The sequence below is a fragment of the Macrobrachium rosenbergii genome, chromosome 6 (assembly GCF_040412425.1).
Source record: "Macrobrachium rosenbergii isolate ZJJX-2024 chromosome 6, ASM4041242v1, whole genome shotgun sequence".
NCBI classification, from domain to species: Eukaryota; Metazoa; Arthropoda; class Malacostraca; order Decapoda; family Palaemonidae; genus Macrobrachium; species Macrobrachium rosenbergii.
This window is the reverse complement of record NC_089746.1, coordinates 52671898-52696511: the sequence shown is the minus strand read 5'-3', so window position 1 is coordinate 52696511 and position 24614 is coordinate 52671898. Positions and strand designations below refer to the sequence as shown.

General features: G+C 40.0%; 1 protein-coding gene across 1 annotated transcript in view; it reads left to right on the top strand.

Annotated features, from left to right (window-relative positions):
- LOC136839561 (protein sax-3-like) overlaps positions 1-17919 on the top strand; it is a 589122-nt gene extending 571203 nt beyond the window's left edge. The window contains 10 exon segments of the mRNA XM_067105813.1: positions 7573-7726; positions 10489-10619; positions 11294-11569; positions 12029-12175; positions 12178-12513; positions 13544-14487; positions 14779-15124; positions 15397-15640; positions 15794-16017; positions 16135-17919. Of these exon segments, the coding sequence (XP_066961914.1) occupies positions 7573-7726; positions 10489-10619; positions 11294-11569; positions 12029-12175; positions 12178-12513; positions 13544-14487; positions 14779-15124; positions 15397-15640; positions 15794-16017; positions 16135-16916 (3584 nt within the window). The 3' untranslated portion in view covers positions 16917-17919.
- Positions 17920-24614: the final 6695 nt, after the last annotated feature.

Genomic DNA, 24614 nt, shown 5'->3' with positions numbered 1-24614 from the left:
TACATACACTGTATACATCTACGTGCATGCATGTATTGTAAATACGCAGCATTCAAGCAAATACATTTTACAAACATGAATTATGTGCCGGGAACCATTCGTTACGTTATGTCGTCGTTGACGATAATGACTTATGTTGTTTTAACCTTTTGATGTGAATGTTAATCGAGTGCTGAACCAGCGGAGGATGAAGACAGAGGATTGAAAGGCAATTTCCCCAGATGTAGGATCATTATCCCTGCGGCGCCTCCTTAGATCCTATAAAGGACCTCATTGCCTTTCCCAATGGACAGCCCTCTCTCTCTCTCTCTCTCTCTCTCTCTCTCTCTCTCTCTCTCTCTCTCTCTCTCTCTTCACAAGGATAGACTAATCCCTAATCGAGATGTCATAATAAGTCCAATCAAAGAATATGAGTCATTCTTTGTAATAAGTGGTCGGCGTGATGGGAATTTCTACATTGGATCACTCGTGTGTTCGTGTCGGGGGTTGCAATTTTCTTCAGTACTTCTGTTTCTATAGAGATTACTGATAACTTTTATATCCAAGTGATCTTGTCTGCTTGTAATTCTTATATATGTATGTATGTATATACTGTATATATATGTGTGTGTGGTGTATGTGTTGTGTGTTTGTGCGTGCGTGTATGTGCTTTTGTATTATAAGTATATATATAGATGCAAAAATATATATATATATATATATATATATATATATATATATATATATATATATATATATACATACAGTATATATATATATATATATATATATATATATATATATATATATATATATATATATATCCTCTGTCTAGGTGTGATTTGTTCCGGCCTTGCATCTCTGCTGGAGACACAGCCCTGAATGTAATGTAGGTTACAGGCGAAGAAGGTGATTCAGCGACGAGATAAGATTCGCCCGTCGATGGCGACTTAGTTACAGGTGGCGTGAGGGGAGGAAGACCATCATGTGTGATTGGGCTTCAGATGGTGTGAGAAATAAGTCCATTATCTTGCCAGCATCGGCAGGATGGCGGTGGTGAAGGTGTGGCAGAGAAGCCCGAGTAGATAAGGAGGACTGAATCGATGGAAGTAGAAGTCACTTGTGGATAATTGTAAAGAACGGTTGAGGGGACAAGCAGGTATTTAAAGGCGATTTCGTGGGATCTCGAAAAGGTGCTCTTGGGTTCATACATCGATCTTTTGGATTGTTGAACTCATATGATGTTTTTAGAACAGGTTTTTTTGTGTTGCCTGAGGTGGGTCTCGTTGTTGACTCTCGGTTGAAAATGTAATTGAAGATCGAGGGTGAATGGAAAATAACCAGAAGAATTGATGTTTTCTCCAAAGCGTGTTTGCGAGATTCCGCAAGCATTCCAGCCGTCTAATGACCATCTGAGAGAGCTTTCTGTTTACGAGGAATGAAAGAGGGTGGAGAAAAATAGCGAGCGGAAAACAACATCGCCTGAATGAGAAATTAAAGAAAGTTTCCCCCACCCCCAAAAAAAAAATCTTTCGAGAATAAGAAATATTTATGATTAGACAAAATAACCTCAGGCTGTTATAAAAGATCAGATTGGGAGGGGAAAATGGAAGGTTAGGCAACTTGCTTTGTGAATAGATAAACAAGCCAACATCCAGCCGGGACAGAGAGGAGGGGAGGAGGAGTAGGAGGAGTGAGGATGTGTGTGTGAGATAGTCTCGGAAAATGCACTTCATACATGTAATTTTATCCAGAGGGAAATGGGAGTGGGCTGGGTGGGAATATGGGGTTGGGAGTGGGAGATATAGTGGAGGGGGGCCAAGAGAGGTGTTTGTGGTTGGTGGGGGTTGTTATGGGGCCAAGGATTTTGGTGGGTCAATCGGGGTTGATCTAAGAAAAGAGGAGGGGTGTGGGGTTGATGATTTCTGATTTCTGACTCCGATAATCCCGTCCACACTCCGCCACTCTAGCCACTTCCTCTTCCTCCTACTCCACCCCTTCCACTTCCCCCAGCCTCCCCCTTTCTCCTCCGGTGCTTACATCGTCGTTATGACCGCTCACGCCGCCTTCGCCTTTCGAGGCGTAATTTCATAGACTCGGGATTTTATAATGCTTATTTAGTCTCGAATAGGTCGGGATGGGCGTTCGTCTTCCATTTCTTTACACCAGCGTTAGGTCAGGGGGATGAATTGCTTGCTCTTTTAACGTCCTGAACGCATGCAAGCAATCGTTCTGTGGCGCAGGCAGCATCGGTTATAATCAAAGACACAGGACTCATGCCGGCTTCAGTTGCTTGTTGTAGGTAACCCTAGTTGCGAGCCTGTCTTATATTAATGTACTTTGGCGGTATTTCTTATTAGAACTAATTCGTAAACAATTTCTTTAACAAAAATAGCAGCATTTTCTGCGAATTGCTTTGGAAAATCACAAAAAATTTCTAATTGATTCCATTCGGAAAAATTATGTAAAACTTTAAGTTTCGTCAGGATTCAAAATTATTAAAGGTAAACCTCCCCACAGAATTTCACGCAGAAGGGTTTCAGGAATTCTAGTATCACGTCAAGGATATTTTTGCAGTATTCAGTTTTTCTGTTGATTTTTTCTGATCGCTCAGAACGTATTACGGAAACTGTTATGGTCTCCGTAACGTGTTCGAAGAGATCAGGATACCATCTTGAAAAATAAGCGGTCTCTTTTTCGTCTCCTCTGTTATCAGAGTAGATGCAGAGTAATAAAACAAATAAATAATTAAATAAATGTTTTCACCACGGATCGAGCAAGAGAGTGTATTATCTTCACGCTAACATGAGACATTCCATCATTACATATTCGTATCATTATGATTAGCCTACGTGAGGTTTACTTTTTAAATGTAAAATGTTGATATAATTTTTTTTTTATTTACTAGGCCGTTCCTAAAGTAAAACTCTCAGTTATTTTGTGTGCAGTGTGTGTGTGTGCATTTGTATATACTTCATCCTCTCCGATTACGAGCTCAAGTTGGTTAATAAAGATTTTATAGGATTCTTCTTTTAAGTGAAGTGTGTAGTTGTTTATCTCGAGATTGTATACCCTTTGATGCATGCATGAAATGCATACGTTTCTGTGTGTAAGTTATATAGTTTATTCATTATATTTCTTTCTTTCCAAACAAATGACCCGGCCTCCAATCTCTTCAAGTTTAGAAATCTGGATAGAAATCTTAACTTCTCAACGCTTAACTGTTCATGACCCTCTCAGTTCTCAGAATCGTAAAAGGGGAGCTGGTATAACTTGATGACAGCAGTCTTTACGTCGTATTTCTTTATTAAGTAATTCATGAAGATGTTTAAATTTGCGAATTGAAATTACTGTAATTTCCTTTAAAGTTATTTTGTCGTAAACAGCCAGTGTTCTTGAGTTGCATTTTGTAAGTGCAAATCTTCACGATCCGGTGTGATGAAGACGTTTTCCTTGTAAAATGATTTTAAGTATATTTTCATGCTCTCGAATGAACTTTGTTGTGGGTGTTTCATTTTTCAGTAAATGTCAGTTATACACTCAGAAGTAAGTGACGTATACAAGGCTCTAATGTTTTACGCTCTTAATATTCTTGTGCGTCTATGTCTGAACTGAGAGAATATAAAAGAAGACAGTATCTCGAGCTGTACAGCAAATACAACGCTATGAGCGAGGAGAATTTGCATAAAAATGGCCCACCCCGTTTTATTGTCAAAGGGGTAACGTATATGGTAAGGAAAACCGTGGAGACCGGAATTAGGGCAGGGGTACTATGGTGTATGGTACGAGTCTGCTCTGTTGGCATGCGATGGGGCCAGTTATGGGCTCTGAATGCCATGACATCCACGACCCCCCTGACTTCACCCATTCAGAAGTACAAAGTACGCCATTGAAGGCCTTTCCCATTTCCATATGTAGCAATCGTGAGACTGAAAAGCTCCGTAATTACGATAGTTGCTCTTCTGGTTAATGACAATGATTAGCCATTTTCACAACAACTGCTGCGGAGCTGTCACGGATTATTATTGGTTTCTTCTCAAACCAGACGCCAAGCCACTTCCCCTTCCAGTTTGTCACTCCTTTCCCTCTCTCCCTCCTTCCCTCTCTCCCTCCCTCCCTTATGCCCTCAGGTCCACAAACTCTCCGAGGCCCTTCCTCGCTTCTGTTCTTCCATTTGCCTCTGCGAGAGAAAGCCAAAAGTCAACGTTTTTTTTTTTTTTTTTTTGTGGGGAGGGACCAGGCATTAGTATTGCACATAGCCATTTCATGCCATGGGACCCCATCGCGCAAGAGGCATCAACTTTTATGGCAACCATCTAGGGGGGGAAAGGAGATTGTTACTTGTATTGAATGTGACTAGGTTTTATTGGGAAGAAACAAAGGAAAACTGGGAGTAAGGAGAAAATAATGATGATGATGATGATGATGAGTGTCGAGTACTGACCCAGTACGAGTAGCAGTGTTGTTGAGGCGTTAGGTCAGAAGGTCAACATTTTGTCAAGTGGGTGGCCAGCATGGGAGGTCATGCAGTGTACACGGATGCAAGGCACTGCTAATACACATGCACACACACAAACACGCCCTCTCCCCCCCTTGTTTACACTGCTAACCCTCTTTGTGTCGAAGTATTTACGCCGCCCACCAGCCTAAATACACCCATTTATGGATTTCATTTTCAAGTGCTGTGCATATTTGCCTTGTTTTCTTATCAGCGCCCGCCCCATTTTTCCAGAGCGATGATTTATTCGTACTTCGCTGTAGTTCCGTTTAACCAATTTTTCATCGTTTTCTGAACCTGTTCCAGTAATCGTAATTTTTCATACATTTATAAATGTGTTCTGTCAGTATTTACATCCGAAGGAGAAGGAATAGCGGAAGTCATGTCAGGGAAATGAAGGAGATGAGATTACTGGCAAGTCTCGGCGCTCAGTACTGCGTAATGATACAGGCGGACCCGCCCCAAGTTATTTACATAGCAAATAAACACAATGTCCTCAAAATAGACATTTGCGCATGTTCAGGTCTTGTCGGTTTGTTTGTTTCCTTCGTCTCACGACAGACTGACGGATTCATTGTGTTTTTTTCTTATTTATAATTTGTTTTTATCGTCGTATGTTTTACAGGAATTCTTTCAGTCGTGTTTGTTCATGGTAGTTTTGAGGTTTCTGTATTTTGTTATAAAGAAACCTTTCTTACTAACATTTCGTTTGGTATTGATGTTTATTTTTATTATTTGATATTATTAGTTCATATTCTACGAGGAGTCATAGTCTTGTCTGTTTTAAATCGATTTTAGAATTCATTCATTGGTTGGAAAACAAAACACCTTCCAGATAAAATTTCTCCCAATATTATCCCATGTGGATGATGGAGACTCTCTCTCTCTCTCTCTCTCTCTCTCTCTCTCTCTCTCTCTCTCTCTCTCTCTCTCTCTCTCTCTCTCTCTCGGGAATGTCTTTTCGTTCCTACATGCAAGATCTCTCTCTCTCTCTCTCTCTCTCTCTCTCTCTCTCTCTCTCTCTCTCTCTCTCTCTCTCTCTCTCTCGGGAACCTGTCTTCGCTCCTACATGCGAGATCTTTTATCCTAATGCAGAGGGCTGTTTATTGAGATATGCACGGACAAACACTCATGCTCTCTGGCAAACATGCGCACACTAAGGATACAAACGCAGGCATACATTTAGCCTTGAATGCACTTTTCGGCTTGCTTTTCAAGTGCATACGCACACACGAGGCTGCTTTCACAAGCATAAAGGCGTATGCGCTTTCATCCTGCTTCCCTTTATCTATCTGTACATCTATCTGTCTGTCTATCTATCTTTCTTTCTTTGTGAGCCTTTGCAATTTTATCACCTATGTATATGCTTATTTATCTATTGGTTTATTCCAAGTTTTCGCGGAGTGAATGTTAGCTACGCCGATAAGCGCGATATATAAATATAGTAATATTAAATTAATCAAATGAATTGCCTGTTTTTCGCACGACTTCACAGATATATTCGTATACTATTTTCATAAGTAAGCTGTTATCTCTTTGCCTCGAAATTTTAATTGTTTGTGTCTGATACGGTCTGTTTACACGTGTGTGTATTATACTTATCCAGTATCGGTATGAACTCGCGATCAGAGCTTAGTACTGTCAGTGGAAATAAATGACTTTCTGTGTATCTGTGTTAACTTTGCTTTTACTGGACCTTTCAGTTCGATAGAACGATGTTGGATTGCAATAGTAAGACATTCATAAATTCGCCTGGGTATAATTTGATGTGTGCGTTCATTAAACGAAGGAATTTATTTATATACATATATATGTTTCCGAGAAGAATGCTTCTCTCTCTCTCTCTCTCTCTCTCTCTCTCTCTCTCTCTCTCTCTCTCTCTCTCTCTCTCTCTCTCGTCGCACTTGCGAAAGTTTCCCAAATTCTCGATCGGTTATACTTTCCCGCTCAAGCGAAATGACTCTCGTACGTCGAATTATGAATGATTTTTATGGAACGGCCGCCCAGAAGAGCAGATCCGGAGTGCCACTTTATCGCCGTGCGGTTCACGCCTTTAATTGGTATTTTTGAAATGTCTAAGGAGAGTTCGGCAATTTCCCAGTGTCGGTGATTGCATTTTACGGCATTAAAGCTTTGGCTGGGCCACCCCCTACTGCATACCTACCCCCCCCCTCACATTCGACTATAATTATAGATCTGCAGTTGAAGGTTGAATCTGGAGTATATTTTTTTTTTTATTGAACTTTTGTATGGTAAACTTTCTTTTTTCTTGCCTTTTAATGCTCAATCCTTTGTAATGACGGGTTTTGCTAGTGTATTTAATCTAAATTAAGACAGAGCGTTTCATAGTAGAACATTATAATTCTTTTTAAAATAGGACTTCATGTTTAGCATTGTAATTAGGATTTATTCTGTCAATATCTGCATTTTCCAAGCTACATTTTTGTTATACAAATCGAGGCTGTTCGATATTCTTTACTTTATTGCATGATAATTTAAGATATGTTGAATTAAGGAAAGTACTGATAACTTGGTATTCAGAACAGTTATCCGAATTATAATCCTTTGAAATTGTTAACGGTGCTCATTTCATCTCAGGTCTCTTTAGGATGATGTAGTCCTTTCAAGCGGGAAAGTGGAAAAGAGTGAATCTCTCTCTCTCTCTCTCTCTCTCTCTCTCTCTCTCTCTCTCTCTCTCTCTCTCTCTCTCGATTTATGAACAGTAGATTGACATTTAGTAAGAAATAACTTGTTCAGATGCCACACCTCTTTACAGTCGAGTAGAACAATTTCTGGAACATGACTGAAATTGGTGTTTTACTTATATATTCTTTATGATTTCAGTATTTGCTTATATTCGTGGTGGTATGTCAGTTCGAGTGAAAATATTTCGTTGGTATAAATAATCTAAGAATAGTTAGAGGTAACTTTAATAATAATTAGCCCTTTGTAAATTTTCCTTACACAATTACTGGTTTTTATTCTTTCAGAGGTATAAAATTTCTATATATTTTCTCCGTAGCCAAAGACCACAATCTTTGCAACGCCAAGTTGCGCAAACAAAGCCTCTAAATCCCCTCTCTTCCTCTTTGCAGTGCTACGGGATGACTTCCGCCAAATGCCCGAGGCCACTCGGGTAGCAGAGGGCGAGACGGCGATGCTGGCCTGCCTGCCTCCGAAGGGCTACCCTGAGCCCGTCGTCTCCTGGGAGAAGGACGGAGTCCAGCTCGATCCAGCCACACAGCACAGGTGAGTTCTGGAAGTGGGAGGAAGGAAGGAAGAGATCCGGAAACGAAGAGACGCGACTCGGGGAAATTGGCGCGTTGATATAAACTTTGATTGGGTTGTTGACATTTTGATCTATTTATTAGTTTATTAATTTATTTATCCATTTATTTATTTATATATTCTCTTTAATAAGTGAGATCTCTTCTTTCTGTATTTCCCCTTTACCTCCTCTTACTTCGTCCTAATGAGCACCATATTCTTTGGAAGCTCGAATTTCAAGTCAGTGGGCCCCTGTGGGCTTGTTCCATATGAATAAGGTTCATCTTCTCAGTAATAATAATAATAATAATAATAATAATATAATCTGAGCCGAGAAATGTATCCTTAGGTATTGAGAATAGTGAAGTAACTAGGATTCAGTTCAATGCTCTAATAGCTGTAATTTTTCTTTTATGTTGTATCTTTTATTTCCGTTATCTGTTTTGTCTGAAATCAGCTTCTTTTATTAATGGTCTTCTTTATGGAATGTTGAGTAGATCACCTCCTCATCCATATTTTGGTTGACAGACAAAGACTTTTTGAGTTACAAATAGCTGGGGTTCAGTATAAAAATTTATTCTCGGCGTTAAGGAGATGCAAAAGGGTTTGAACTTAATTCCATTGTACAACGCTTCATTTATCCAGTGTTACACAACGTTAAATTTGAAGTTAGTGTCGAAACTTAGTTTGATTTTAAGAAATTATGATATTGAATTGTATCGCGAATTCTTTTGTTTATTCCATTTTCCATGAGATCCAGAGATTGCCCAGAGACTCTTAGCACGCTCAGAGTAAGAAATCCTTTGAAATATAATTATGTAGATCAGGTGAAATAGATACAAGGCATTCGTGCCCTCGGCCTCCCAAATATAGCCTGATGAGGTCGTTCTTTGTTTCATGGTCATGGTGGTGGGTGCCGGGGTCCGTTCGAGTATCAGGGCTGGACAGGAAGAAGGGTTTTGGCAGTGTTGTGTATGAGTGCGAGCAGTGACGAAGGGGAAGTGGGTGGAGGGGGTGATGTTGTGAGTTGGAAGAGGAGGAGGAGGAGGAGGAGGAGGAGGAGGTGGTGAAGAATAAGAAGAAGAGGAACCAGTTTATAGAATCATCATGGTATGCTAATGCCATGTAGACTCTCAACGGGAACTCCTTGTCCTACACCCTCCCGCTGCGCCCTTGATGACCTAGGCGGCACACGGAAAAGGATGCCCTGGTATGGGGGAGTAGGGTGATGCCGGTAGGACTCGAGCAGTGGATATATATATAGGGATTGGGTGTTTTTTGTTCAAGGGGAGGAAGGGGAGGGCGTTGATTTGGAGAAGAGGGTGGGGTGGAGTGGGGGGAGTCAGAAGGGCCTGCAAACTGTGTCTGCAACATGAGGGGTGGCATTAAGCTTCATGAAAGTCGACGGGGGTCCGTGAGCTTCCTCCTTGTCTTTCGGTGCCTGAAGAAATTGAACGGAGGGTTATTGGGGCTGTTCTTCTACTCCGTGTGGCTTTGGTGTGTGCTACACGTCGGTTGTATATTTTAATTAGTGGAGGGACACGCCCGTTGTGCTTTCGGCTTCATAGTTATGAGTTTCATTAATGTGCTGATGGTTCATGTGGCGTACAAGTCCATTTGCACAATGCGGTGCCTTTCATCAAGTAACGGGAGGTTGTTGGATATATACATCTTAAAATCGAGGGATATCCGCTGGACATCTTTGATCATTTCAACTTCGATTTTTTTGAAATTTATTAATCGTTCTGATGACTTACCGTGGTTAAAATAACATTGTTTAGTTGTATTTGTCAGGTATTTTAAAGTTGTACATTTTCAAAGTCGAGATTAAAGGAGGAATAATGTACTCAGACCTAATGCCTCATGATTTGACCTCAGCAGAAAATTGATAACAGTAAATTAGATCCTTAGAAGCACAGAAAAGTGGTGTTCCAGGGTTTCGTGGTCAGAGAGTAGAAAAAAAAAAACTGAGCTTTACTGCTGGCTTTCGATTTCGTTAGTTCAACATGGGAAGATTTAAGGAACTTATTAAAAATGCACTCACTTCCTTTTTTTCAGTATTCTTGGTAAAGTAATATTGTTTGTTGCGCTTTGCAGTTATGGTTATAAAATTATAAAATTGATTGCTGTATCTGAACGGATTTTTTCTTGGGTATTATCCCGCTTCATCGAGGCTACAGCTTGGTAATTATGTTGTTAAGGCTGAAGTCAGTAACAGTGTCATTGATGAAAAAAAAAGTACTTTGGAAACGATTTTCCTTTGTTTTCATCATAATGTAAAATTTTAGATATTCTCTTTCGTTTCTAATACTCCGGTGGGTTATCGTATACGTAGTGCTGTTGACTTTCTTCTTTTTTGTATATTTAATCTCTCCCAAAATGAAATTCGATCACATGCTATAAAAAGTTGACGTTAAAGGTCTCCAAGACTAAGAAAAATGGGAAAGGTTTTTTTGCCAAATACAAAAAATATATATTGAACATTTTTCCGCTTTTCCAATAAAGAGCAGCTACCCTCTTATTTATGTTCTTGTAATCTGTTGCCATCTTGAAAGGTAATAAATCTTATGCCCAAAGATTTCTTCTTCGATAAGTATCTAATTTTTTCCACTTCACTGTAGCTGATACTGTTGCCGGCTAGTACTCACTATTTATTATGCCGTCTATCTACGGAATTCTTAAAAGCGGGATGGGTTCTTTTTATTACTATTTTTTTTTTATTTTTTCCTATCATTCTTTCTCAGGTATCGCGTCGTCGACGGTGGCAGCCTTGTTATTAGTGGCGTGAGGGTTTCAGACACGGGCAAGTATGTCTGTCGCGCCAGGAACGTCTTTGGCAGGAGGGACACGCCCCCTGCAATGCTCACGGTGCTTGGTGAGTTTCTCTCTCTCTCTCTCTCTCTCTCTCTCTCTCTCTCTCTCTCTCTCTCTCTCTCTCTCTCTCTCTCTCATTTTCTTTCCTCGTCATGATTTCTACTTAGTTTTTTATTTAGTGTAAAGTAGCTTCATAAACACTGTTACCTGATGCCGCTATTCCTTCTCTCTCTCTCTCTCTCTCTCTCTCTCTCTCTCTCTCTCTCTCTCTCTCTCTCTCTCTCTCTCTCTCATTATTTTTCTTCCTCGTCCTGGTTTCTACTCACGTTTTCTATTTTGTGTAAAATGGCTTCATGAAAATTGTTACCTGTTGCTGCTATTCTTTTTTATTCCATTTTATTATAATTGCTACCATAACATCTTATTATAATTGTTACCATAACATTTTATTATGACTGTTACCATAACATTTTATTATAACTGTTATCATAACATTTTATTATAACCGTTACCATACCATTTTATTATAGCTGTTACCATAACATTTTATTCTAAGTTGATACCTTAACATTTTATTATAGCTGTTACCATAACATATTATAACTGTTACCATAACAATGGCTCAATTACGTATTTATTGGCATCATTATTCGTATTGTCATTATTATTTTTGACGAAGTTCTCGTCTCGAGTATCCTTCAGTGTCCTTCATCATCCCTCTTTCCCTCCCCCCAGTATCCCCCCACCTGGTGTCCTCCTCCGGCAAAGTCACGGGTGCCTCAGGGTCCACGGTGGAACTCGTGTGTCGAGTTGGGGGCGACCCCTTACCTGAAGTGTTTTGGCGGCGCGTTGACCCCCCTGGAGAGCTCCCCGTTGGGAGGATGACCCTCGAGGAAAGCAGTCAGGTGTTAAGGATCCACCACGTGTCCCCTGAGGATCAAGGAGTGTACTCCTGTCAAGCAGAGAACCCCGTGGGAGCCGTGTCTGACAACATCACCCTCATAGTGCACTGTGAGTATTACTGTCGCCCGTTGTTGTTATATATATATATTTTTATATCGTTTAAAGTCGATTTTCCTCCGTAGGGAGGGTAGTGCCTTCAGTGCACCTCAAGCGGTGCACTTTAGGCATTACTTAAGGTTCTTTGCAGCGTCCCTTCGGCCCCTAGCTGCAGCCCCTTTCATTCCTTTTACTGTGCCTCCAATCATATGCTCTTTCTTCCATCTTGCTATCCACCCTCTCCTAACGATTGTTTCATAGTGCAACTGCAAGATTTTTCTCCTGTTACACCTTTCAAATCTCTCTACTCTGTTTCCCTATCAGCGCTGAATGATCTCATAGGTCCCAGCGTTGGGTCTTCGGCCTAAATCCTATATTCCAAAGTCGATTTTCATTTTCATACTGCTGATTTGTTAAAGGGGTAGGAAAGTAAAGGAAATAACGACTCCCTTCCCTTTTTTTCTTTTAAAGCTCGGCCACTGATCACTGTAACTCCACTGGACGCTCGAGTCGGAATCAACGGAACCGCCTCTTTCGAGTGTGCCACTTCGGGGTCGCCTCCGCCGACGACTTACTGGACTCGCGAAGGATCCGGCAACGTCGTCGGGGCAGGGCAGACGGGGGGGGCGGCCGGTGGTCGGTGGATTCCCACAACACCCTCACCATCCACGGCGTGAAGCGATCCGACCAAGGATACTACGTCTGCTCGGCCGTAGGAGTGGCTGGGTCGGCGCTGGCCCGAGCACACTTAGAGGTGCAGGACGTAGCAGATATGCCACCTCCGATCATCGCCCTTGGTGCATCCAACCAGACGCTGCCTTTGGGGACGGAGGGCGAGATGCCCTGTGAAGCCAGGGGTACTCCGGAGCCCGTGGTGGTGTGGGAGAGGGCCGGGAAGAAGATCACGCCGGGAGGTCGTATCTCCATCACACCTCTGAGCACGCTCAGGATCAAAGGTATGTCTACGCCTGTTTGTGTGAACACGCATTTATATATATATAATATATATATATATATATATATATATATATATATATATATATATATATATATATATATATATATATATATATATATATATATATATATGTGTATATATATATATGTGTGTGTGTGTGTGTGTGTGTGTGTGTGTGTGTGTGTGTGTGTGTGTGTGTGTGAGAGAGAGAGAGAGAGAGAGAGAAATTATATATATTCTTTTACACGCGATTTGCTATTGGATTTTGTTTAGACTTTAGCGATAATATTTGGACCATTTCAGTAGTGCATGTGTAATTGGTACATTCCGGAATTCATTTTATGACCCTTTATTTATTTTGTAGTATAAATTGGGAGTGTTTATATCCCGGGCAGCATTTGTTTTGCACGAAATGATAGTCGACTGTACCAGAATACTTATATTTATTTGTTCAATAGCTTGCTTTAATGATTTTATACCGAGTCTTTTATCAAGATCTGATCTGTTTAAATTACGTATTTAGAATGTCGTTTTTGTAAGGTATTGGGTATTTAGTCTGTTATTTTTCACAACCTTATGAGAGTTATTTGGTGCATTACCCAAATTTGTGAGGTGTAAATAGAGCTGAAATGGCTTTACTTTATTTGGGATTTAATGTGATTTTTTAATAGATAAACTTTCATTTTGACTTTCATAAATTCGAATAATTAATTTATACCATTTCATCTTTTACTTTTATCTTTTAAATTGTTATTTTTAATATGATCCCATGTCGATGCTTTGATATTATAGAATTCTAGACTCTTGAGCACATATTCATGTCTAGTCAGTTGTCAATAACATTTTCCATTCAGAATGATGATCTTAGAAATAATTGTATATTTCTGTTGGATTTTGTTATGGTGATCATTTTGAAAGGATTGTGCCATAGCCTTTCATTCAGGTACTCATTAGTTAATATATTTTCGTGTTTTTTCAAGTATCTGGGCGTTGCACCTAATAATCTTCCATATGTGTGTCTCACTTAGATCTGAAAATGACTGATACGGATGTGTACACTTGCACGGCGACCTCAGAAGCTGGTCAGACTACTTGGACGGCGTCTTTGGTTGTTGCAAAGCCAACCAATCCAAACGTGGCCTTCTTCAAGATTCCTGATGAAGGGACATTACCCGAAGCACCGGGACAAGTGACTGTCTTGGGTGTGAACACCACCGTAGTTACCCTGGGCTGGCGGAGAGGAAGACCCGGTCTGTCGGCTCTTTTGGGTTACACAGTGCAGATGTGGAGTCCAGACCTCAGAGGACCTTGGGTTACAGCTTCCACCCAGCAGACTGCAACTTCTAGTCATACACCAACGCCTGTATCTGTTAGTGTCACAGACCTTCGTCCAGAGACCCGTTATATGTTTGTGGTCAGAGCTCGAAACTCCCATGGTTTGTCTCGACCTTCCCCTGTCACTCATACTGTGAGAACCTTGGCACAAGGTGCTGGAGGAGCACCTCCTCTTCATGAGATACGTGCACGACTCTCACAGCCTGTAGTTCGATTAGTAAGTGTAGAACCTGTATCTGCATCATCACTTCGACTGTCATGGCAACTTTTAGTGGATGCAACATTACTGGAAGGGGTATATGTAAGGTATAGGCCCTTGGAGACTCAGGATGGGACTCCTGAAGGAGCACTGAGTGTAGAAACAGTTCTCTTGCATGGCACTGGTGCTCCTCCTACCTCTCATGTGGTGGGTAAATTACGTCCAGCTACTTGGTATGAGTTATTTGTAGTACCCTATTATCATGAGGTGGAGGGCCAGCCTACAGCAGCAGTGAGAGCCACCACTTTAGAAGCTGCCCCGGCAGTACCACCCTTAGGTCTGCACTATTCTCCAGTTAATGCAACTGCTGTGCGCATTACTTGGGACCCAATACCAGCTCAAGGATCAAATGGTCGCATCACTGGATACAATTTACAGGTACAGTTGTAAAATTTATTTGACAAGTTCATTGTGGGTCTTCATTAGAATCAGAATAAAACTAATAAATACCTTGTATTTTATTTTAAATGAGTCCAGTTTTTGGAGAGTTAAAAATAAATTAATAGTCAAAATGAAATTCAAAAACTTTAAGGTAGAACCCATGTTGAAAAATCTGTTAGGAGGCATTAGATTTTTTTTTTTTGCAGTTCCTATCTTTGTAACAGTTGTATGATTTTTTAAAGATTGATAACTATGTTTGTGATACCTTACAGTGTTATTTCTTTTCAGGTATTTGAAGCTACAAACAACAGTCATGTTCATTTAGATACAACTGTCAACAGCACTTGGACATTAGTCCCAGGTCTGATTCCTGGTGCCAGTTATCGTGTTACCCTGAGAGGAGTCACAGCCCAAGGTCCTGGCCCTCTATCAACCCCCCTGAACTTCACCCTTCCCCGGACATCATCTCCAGCAACACCTGACATGAAAGAATCTTCTCCTTTTGATAACAACACTTATCTCATTGTTGGGATATCTATTGCTGCTCTACTCTTGTTCATATTATTGGCCGGAGTTGTTTACTGCATTTACAGGAGACGCCAGAACAACAAGTGTCCCCAGTACTATAGCAAAGGTAAACAACTCATTGTAATGCTGTGTGATATTTATTAGTGTTTGTATGTTTTTAAAAAAATGCATGTTAATATGGGGCTGAGCATAGTCCTTACTGACAGCTAGCAGTTTTTTGCTTTTTCCTGATATTATGCTCGTTCTTATGTTCATGTAAACACAGTTCCCCAACCAATACTTTATTATTCTCTATTTCAGTATTTTTCAATAACTTGATGTAGGTGTCAACTAGATTTCCTCTATTGATGTGTATTTTTATACTTTTTTACTTCATAGGAGAGGGTAGTGGTCCGTGGTCTGAATATCCTGGATGTTGGGGTGAAGCTGGTGTGGGTGTGGGTGTTACCAGTACCATGTATACTGATGTAGGTAGCCATGGTATGCCCATCACTCAGTTGTACCACAGACCCCCTGCACCAGCCTCAAGCAAGGGAGGTTATGAAGGTCGGCCACCTGAAGATGTATATGAGGATCCTGATGGACTTAGACTTGTTTCATTTGGTGGTCATGTGGACCAAAAGTAAGTGAATAGAAGATATGTTTTGTAATGAGTGTAAGAAGTAAGATATTTCGTATACATTTGCATATTTGAGTCTGCAGTGATTTGTTTGTTATGGTTTTCTTTAGTGTCTTGTACCTTTACATGATTTTCTTTTTATTTTTCTTTTGACAGATGTCTGTCCCCAGAACCATATGCTACTACGCCTCTAATTGGTGATATGTTTCGAGGACCTGGAGGAAACCGTCTTCCCCCTAATATACCAGTCAGTCCAGGCCAATCTCAAATGCCCAACAAGACAACAGTTGATGATTGTGCTACCAAAACAGCCTCCAGTGACCGTAGTGGAAGTCACAGCAGCCACAGATCTCACAATTTCAATACACTGCCCGAAAAAGGTAAGTACTGTATGAGCTTGATGGGCATATGAATAATGTTGTAACTGTTTTGATTTGTCATTTGTCACTGGATAATTATTTGTGATATCAATTTTTCTCTTTTGCTTGCTCCGACAGGTGTGCTATCAGGGCCTGTGCTACAGTTTCCTCCTCCCCCTCCCCCTCCTATAGTGGGAGGAGATCAGTCAAGTGACAATACCTTAGCTTCCACTGGCAGTCGCGGACAATCACCTTCAGCTAGGTTACTTTTACAGCAGCTTCCTTATGGAGGGTCTTCCTCTGGGGGTTCCCATAGGTCACATGGAAGTCCTTTGTTAGGCCCCCGACCGCCAAGGACAAATTTACGAGCCCCCCCATCACCACTTGCTGGCCATGGAATGAGCAATAATGCAGACTATGAGGCTCGAATAATGAGCCTAAGAGGTGGCCTTCCTTTAACAGAGGGTGACCTTGAAAATGACCAGAGATACATCACTCAAGTAATGACAGAAGATCCACAAAGCAACCATATCCCAGAAGAAGTTAGCGATGTTGAATGGTACTCTCAGCCCCTTCTCAATGGAAGGACCTCCCCAGAGTCATCAACCATGGGTGATGCTGAATCAGAGGACGAGTCTCGTTGCTCCTCTGGAAGGTCGTGTTGTTCTGATGACCATCCACTATCCCATGCCCAGGACCTCAATTGGGCAGATGCTTTGAGGGTGGCTGAAGAGGCCAGATGGGGTCGTGGAGGTTCATTTTGCAGTACAGATGAGAGTACTTACGCTCCCTCTCAAACAATGCACCCCCGCCCTCCCAGACCCCCATGTCCTAAGAAGCACAAACCACGCCACCCACAGTACAACCACCACAACGTCCATCTCGACTCTCAAGCCTCGGTCACTTCGCCACTTGTCTAGTAGTGTTGTAGCAACGTAGAAGATTGTAAATGAGATGTGTATCGGTCCAATAAGGGACGACGTTGTGTTCGGAGTTGTGAATAGTTGTTGATTATAAAAACAATGAGATATGTAAATAAGATGTTGTATTTTATTATACAATACAGGCTAGTCCAAAAAATGAATCATTGTGCTTAATACTTGGACCTCTCAAGTTTTGTTGTCACAGAGACAACTTCATCGTCATGGGTTACATGATAAAAAAAAAAAAAGCTTAGTGGCCTTGTGTTCCAGTGCTTCTTTTGAGAACTGTCGACTTAGACGGAAACGGGAGAAAAAGTTTCCGAAGTGAAATACGTAAAATAAATAAAAGTGCTCTTCCTTGTCAACCCAGTGAAGACAGATTTCACGACAGATTTCACGACAGGTTTTATCACTTGAAAGCTTTAGAAAGACCTAGACAGCGTAGCCGTGTATGGGAATAAATAAGGAATTTACGTGTAAATTAAACTAAATGGACAAGTGTTGTACGTATTACGATAAGGTAGAACTTGGGAGGAACACTACTTCCGAATCACTTGATCGAGGTGCACCAAAGGCCGACTATATTATTGGGCATCACTGTGTTCATAGGTGTTTTGAGATGTGTTTTTTTTTTTTCTATATAAAATGACAAAGAAAGAAAAATAATCTTGTATACCCCCTCAGCCTTACTATCTTATTTATAATATACTTGAGCTTTTTTATGACATGGAAAGACGTCTTTTGAAGTAAATCATCTTACAAAAAAGTCGCAGATAGCTCTTATCTGTTTCCGTGGAAGCCTTTCTTTATCTCCGAACAAGGTCTTCGTAGCGATGATCATCATCATTATCATTTTTTTTTCACCTGGCTTCCACCCGTTGTTGTGTTCACTTCGTTCAGGTGCTTTTCATGTTGCTTGTCTTTCGTCATGCCGTCGATGTCTCGTGTCCGTGACGGAGATGCGATTGGGGACAATTCAAGATAAAAGGGAAAAAAGAAAGCGAGGGAGAGAAAGAAGGGCGAAAGGGGAGAAAGGAAGACGAGAAGAAAGGACCGAGAACCTGGAGAGGTGGAGAGATCTCGCTTCTGACCCCCCTCGTCTCTCTCTTTCTCTCTCCGACCTTCTTCTGAAAGAAAGATCTGCTTGAAGAATCTCCAACGGCGTCACAACTATATTCTAAATAATGGTGCCTACTTGTACGAACACACCCACTCACACACTTACCTTCATCCCTTCTCCCCCTCCCCCTGTCGTTATTCATTTTCGTTTTTTCGTTTTCGTTTCTTTTGAATATTGCAGGGCAGTGGAATACAAAGTGGTATTGCGTTCTCTTCTCTACTGCTCAAGGTACGGTTTGTATGGTCGTTTCGTTTTTAATAAAAGAATTTTATTGTTCCAAAGACAGCAATATCCAGGCTGAATTTCTACGAGTAATATCATGACTTGCCATTTTAAAAGAAAAGTTTTACGTCAAAATCATTTTCATCGTAATTTTGAATATAACCAAAACTTCCAGAAGGTTGATTTAAATTTTCAAATGATAGATCTACTATTTTCGAGTTGTAAATGCTACCCATAATGAAGTACTGTAATGTAACTTAAAACTCGATTTTTATTTGATATTTTCATTTAAGAGCTCAACCATTCTCGAGTTATTATAAATGTTATGTCCATAACTATGAACAGTAATGTTATTTAAAATTCAACTTCTATTTGAGGCTTTCATATTTTTAATATGTATGTTTATCCAAACTCGTATGGCTTATTTATTTGATATGTTTACCTGTCTATTTATTGATTGATTGATTCTGGAAAAGTGAAGTAATTTTTTGCTTCTCTCGTAATTTTTACGAATTCGGAACGGACAGTCTTACAACCCGAACCTGTGGAGGCAGTCTTAGCCAAGTTGTTTGTACTAATGTACATGTACATGAGAAAATAAAAGAATGCAAATGAAAACACGACTAGAAATAAATCATAACAGAGTAAAGAATTCGCTGAGCGACTTTATGAAAAGCGATTATTTAGTAATTTAAATTTTTGATTGATTTTTAGGGTCATAGTGTTATACCCTTGCTGTCATAAGACCAGATTAATCTGTTTATTTATATAAAATTCAGTTAAGAAATGCTTCCTATACGTAGTGGAAAATTTAGTGAAAAATTTGATTGAGAATTGTTTCAAATAATTAAGTGCATATATACATAATATATATATATATAATATATATAATATATATATATATATATATATATATATATATATATATATATATATATATATATATATATATGTGTGTGTGTGTATATGAATTTTTAACACTTTGTATCTAATGTCTACGCCTGCAGATTCTGCAACCGCTTTGCAATAATCTGTTTCCATATGTGTGTTTGTTTTCACACGCACAATTGTGCCATACTTCTGTGCAGTGGGCCACTTTTACTGACATCTCCCAGATCGTATTTTTAAGATAATATCGGTGTCATGCCATTTTAGTATGCTCCTCCTCCCCTTTCAGCAGGGTGGAGTAATAGTAATGGTAACAGTAATGTAGTGTTCTCGCATAACAGTAATAGTGGTGGGTGCTAAGTCAGATATGCTCACACTTACATTTTAAGCTCACGAATTCTTAGCGGCCCTGCCCCTCCCCTCTCCCCACCGCCTCTCCCCTTTCATCCAACTCCTGGCCCCTTCCTCAATCCCTCCCCCTTTCTCCTTTCCCTGCCGTCTTCTTCTACCCTTTTCCTTCCTTGTACACTTTAACACACTCAGGCACACGAACTTGGGACATGTTAGGAAATTTATATATATATATATATATATATATATATATATATATATATATATATATATATATATATGTATATATATATATATATATGTATATATATAATATATGTATATATATATATGTATATATATATATATATATATATATATATATATATATATATATATATATATATATATATATTTATGCACTCCCACGTGCACACACACCAAACACATCACTGTACACTTTGGCAATGAAAAATAAACAATCACCTTTTTAGCTTTCGCTGTGTAAAAGGAAAATAGGATAACATGTAATCAGCACAGTTCTCAGTGTATTCTGAGCTTAAATGATTATATATATTTTTCGATGTTTATGGTTCGTATCGTAGTGAGTAGTGTAATAGTAGGATATATTGGTTCATTGCCAGCTAGCATGTCCCTCGTTTCCATTATAAATATATATAGAGGTCGTCACAGTCATCTTATATATGAATATATAAATATACTTTTATTATTATCTGATATTCAGAACCTTCAACTGTGATACAGGATTAGTCAGTCTGTTATGTATAGCATTGTACAGTTAACGTAAATAAATAAAACAAGAATAAAAGTCTGTCCGAAGCGGAGAGACGATGACAAGACTGACCCCTCTCAGTCAATGGGACTCGTCATGTTTTCTCTTTTTTAGTTTTTTGGCGCAGCTGCGGCTGGACCGTGAACCTGGCACAACTCGAGTAAGTCAATAACGAGTTCTTCTGCAAAACTCATAAACTTCAATGCCCCCACCACCACCACCACCTTCACCTGACCTCGGGCCAACCCGCGCCTTATCCGCACACAGCAAGGTCCAGGTATTCTTTGGACTTTGATCTTCTGCGAGGTCCAGGTATTCTCTGGACTTTAATTCAGCAAGGTCCAGGTACTCTTCGGGCTTTGATCTTCAGCGAGGTCCAGGTATTCTCTGGACTTTGATTCACAGCAAGGTCCAGGTATTCTCTGGACTTTGGTCTTCACCAAGGTCCAGGTACTTTCTGAATTATGATCCTCTGCAAGGTCCAGGTATTCTCTGGACTTTGATCTTCACCAAGTTCAGGTACTCTCCGGACTTTGATCTTCAGCAAGGTCCATGTATTCATTGGACTTTGATTCACAACAAGGTCCAGGTGTTCCCTGGACTTTGATCCATAGCAAGATCCAGGTATTCTGTGGATTTTGATCCTCAGCATGGTCCAGGTAATCTCTGGACTTTGATCTTCAGAGTCTGGACTTTGATCTTCACCAAGTTCCAGGTACTCTCCAGACGTTAATCTTCAGCAAGGTCCAGGTATCTCTGGACTTTGATCTTCACCAAGGTCCAGGTATTCTCTGGACTTTGATCTTCACCAGGGTCCAGGTATTCCCTGGACTGTAATCTCCACAAAGGTCCAGATATTATCTGAACTTCGATCTTCACCAAGGTCTAGGTATTCTCTGGACTTTGATCTTCACCATGGTCCAGGTATTCTCTGGACTTTGATCTTCACCATGGTCCAGGTATTCTCTGGACTTTGGTTCACAGCAAGTTCCAGTTATTCCCTGGACTTTGAGCCACAGAACACGTCTGAGCGTCTCGCCATCAGAGGCTCTACTTAGCAAGGCCAAAAGAGAAGTCCGTAGCCAGAATTCTTTTTCTTTAAGTAGTACTCGGTGTACTTTTAAATCCTGTTGTAGTTTTTCCTTAGTGTAAGCGAATGCAATACCGCACAGGAGAAAAAGTTAAATATGCTAGATGGAGCATTGGTATCCGGCCTTAGGTACAGGTAGCGATTAGAGGCAGTTTTCTCTGTGGTGAAATGTTCAATTTAGGATAAGAGGTGGTGCTGATGGGGTGTTTTTCCGACGGAGGAAAAAAAAACAAGGCGTTTTGGAGAACGAACTTTGAACTCATCAATATGTCGAGGTTTGGCGGTTGCCTTGAAGTCGAGGCTCTCTCCTTCTCTCTCTCTCTCTCTTCTTCTCCCTTTTTCTCACTCTCATTTTTTTCTAACTTTGAGCTTGCCGGCTTGGCCACCAAGTTATTTAAACTGGACGGTGCTTCTTAAACCTGCCCACATATATACTGTCGCCGCTGTTGCCTCGAAAAATTATATGGTCATCATCCGATGTCTGCTTTCTCAGTGTCTTCAGGTGTCAATTGCTGTTTTAATCGTTTTTTGCGCTTATTTATTGTTAGCGTATGGATTCATTTTTTAATTCATGTGTATATCATTTCCTTTGCACATCGTGAGTGGTTAGATTAAAAAAACAATAAAAAAAGAGTATAATTGTGAGTGTTCAAATGTGTAAATGAATATTATCTCAGTAACGTTGTATGATTATAATGAACGCCCTCCCACGATTCCCCACCCCCACCCCCACCCTCCTAATGCCACACAACCAATAATACCCAGTCAAATTTTCGAATGACTGATTTTGGTGCCCAGACTCTTCAATGATAAGAAACCACACATTTTTGAGAAGTAAAAAAATGCAGAGCAAAAGTGATTGCAATCCAATTAGTAGTAGACACAAGCAAAACAAATACAATAAGACTTTATGTATGTAGTTCTGGAGATGAAAGGAATGAATTCGGGGCGGGGGGGACCTTCCCTGGAGGTAACCCCCCCCCCTCTCCCTCCCGATTTTAATGGGCAGTTCAAGTGAGCGTCAGTTGAACGAGTCGTGTACAAAGGTATTTTTAGTCAGTTTGTATAGAATATTCGAGAGTTTTATAATAAACAAATTAAACTGCCACCCAGACTTTTATTTTACATTCCTTAATTTATGATAAGAGAAAATGCATCCGTGGAAAGGTATTATGTCGTGAAATAAGGAAAATATAATTGTCTAATCAATAAACTAAGCTGCTCATATAACAAGAAAATTAAACATGGAAGCCATGGACCTTTAAACTAATAAAAGCAAGAAGATATGAATGATATTTTACCATAATTCCTGACTGAGTCAAAGCTACATTACAAGGAAAAAAGTATATCGTATTCTAGCTGACCTTTGTATGACAGTGCAGGCATTTTATAGTGACTTGGTAATTCCTCCATGTTTTTCCTGTGTGGAAGTTTTTTTTATTTTTTATCAGCAGCAGGTTTTTCACAAGCTTAAAGATGATAATTGATAAGTACAAATATAAAATGAATTTTAATCGTGTATGTACAAGCTTCGGAGGGGAAATATTTCCCAAAGCAACAAGTGATGATTTATGCTATACCTTTCAGTATATTACGGCGTCGGTGACCTTAGCAACTGTTACGCCAGAAAAATCCTAATAATTAATCAATTCATTACAAATTAGATGATGTATGTATCCATTATCAACATGAAATTGGCGCCCCTCCTGAATAGTCTACGGATATTACTTACCAAGTTTCAGGAGATTAGTCCTCGACTGGTGGTGCGTTAAAACTGCCTGACAAATCATCATCATCATCATCATCACTATCGCCACCACAGTTGCGGGACCCAAAAGGCTCCTGTGAAGCAATTGAAAAGTATCCGTTGTAATAAAATTTACATCCATATTTGAAATTACAAGGACTCCAGTTGATTTTTCCAATGCCAACTAATATTAAGTAGATCAGCTCGGACGAAACTTTGTTTCCTATGGATAAGTTATGAGTACGCATTAGTTCACAGCCCAAAAATTGGGAAAAAAAGGAAATAACCTATGCGAAAAAATCAAGTCGGATTTGTAGTCAACGCAGCTCATTTACTAACAAAACGGAGTTTGTTCTGACAATTCGACCCATACCTTCACCGTGTCACGCCAGTCTCGTCTTTGTTGTTCTAGTACCTATCTTGCTTCACGAGAGGCAGAGTCGTTAAAGAACTGCTCTTTTAAATGTGTGAAAACCAACGTTTCTCTTTCAGTCTGAATTCCACTGCTGGCGAGGAGGACTGTCGACGCTGCACGCAGAACTTTTGTAAGTGACATGATAGTTCTATGATTGGAAATGTCAAATTTTTGGCAGAGATTGGTGTACTCAGAAGCACCGAGGTAAGTCGGGCCACATGTTAAATAAAGTTACGGTACTTACATTCCTGGAGCCAAATTTCATGACATTTTTCCGGTTTTCGCAGCCCAAGGAAGAATAATTTTTAAACAAATATTTGCAGTAAAAGACAAAAACATAAATATTATTGAAATAGATAGAACGCAAATGAACTAGTGTTTGTACGAAACACTGGGTCCTACCCACAGAAACCGGATCCCTACCAAAGTGTCTTTAAGTTATTTCCGGTGAAATTTACATTATCGTCAGAATAATTAGCTACATACTCTACAGTTCTATTTAGCAGAAAATGAACCATAACTTACTTACCACTTACCATCAGAGGACTGAATCCGTTGTGTGGACCGCTGACTTAAAATAAACTTGGCGACTGTAAATGTACATTGAATTAATTGACTGCATGGTTTATATCAACCTTGCGTCAGAACAACAACAGATATCCTCCCTAGAAATTAATAGCTACTAAAGGTAAATATCCTAACATATACAGTAGTTATACAGTAAAGAAAATGGCTCATTCTAAAAATATGTACCTTTTCGTAACAATTGCATAAATGCATAATTTCGAATATACAAGTATAGTTACGATGTAAAACCCTGCTTCAACTGACGGGATTAACTGTCAGTCATAGATTTCTAAATCAAATACATCCTTTTAACATGCAGTAGCGTTGTCGCCAAATTACAGTCCATATATCTGCCTATTAACCCGCCGATACATTATCACAAGTGAGCGGCCCAACAATGGTATGAATGAGGTGTCTAATGCAACCCATGTACCGGCTTTATTCAAATAAACACGTTATTTAGGGTTTGTTAAAAGGCGTGTTTCTTTAGTGGGTGACGTCACTCAAGTTGGTAGCTTTTTCT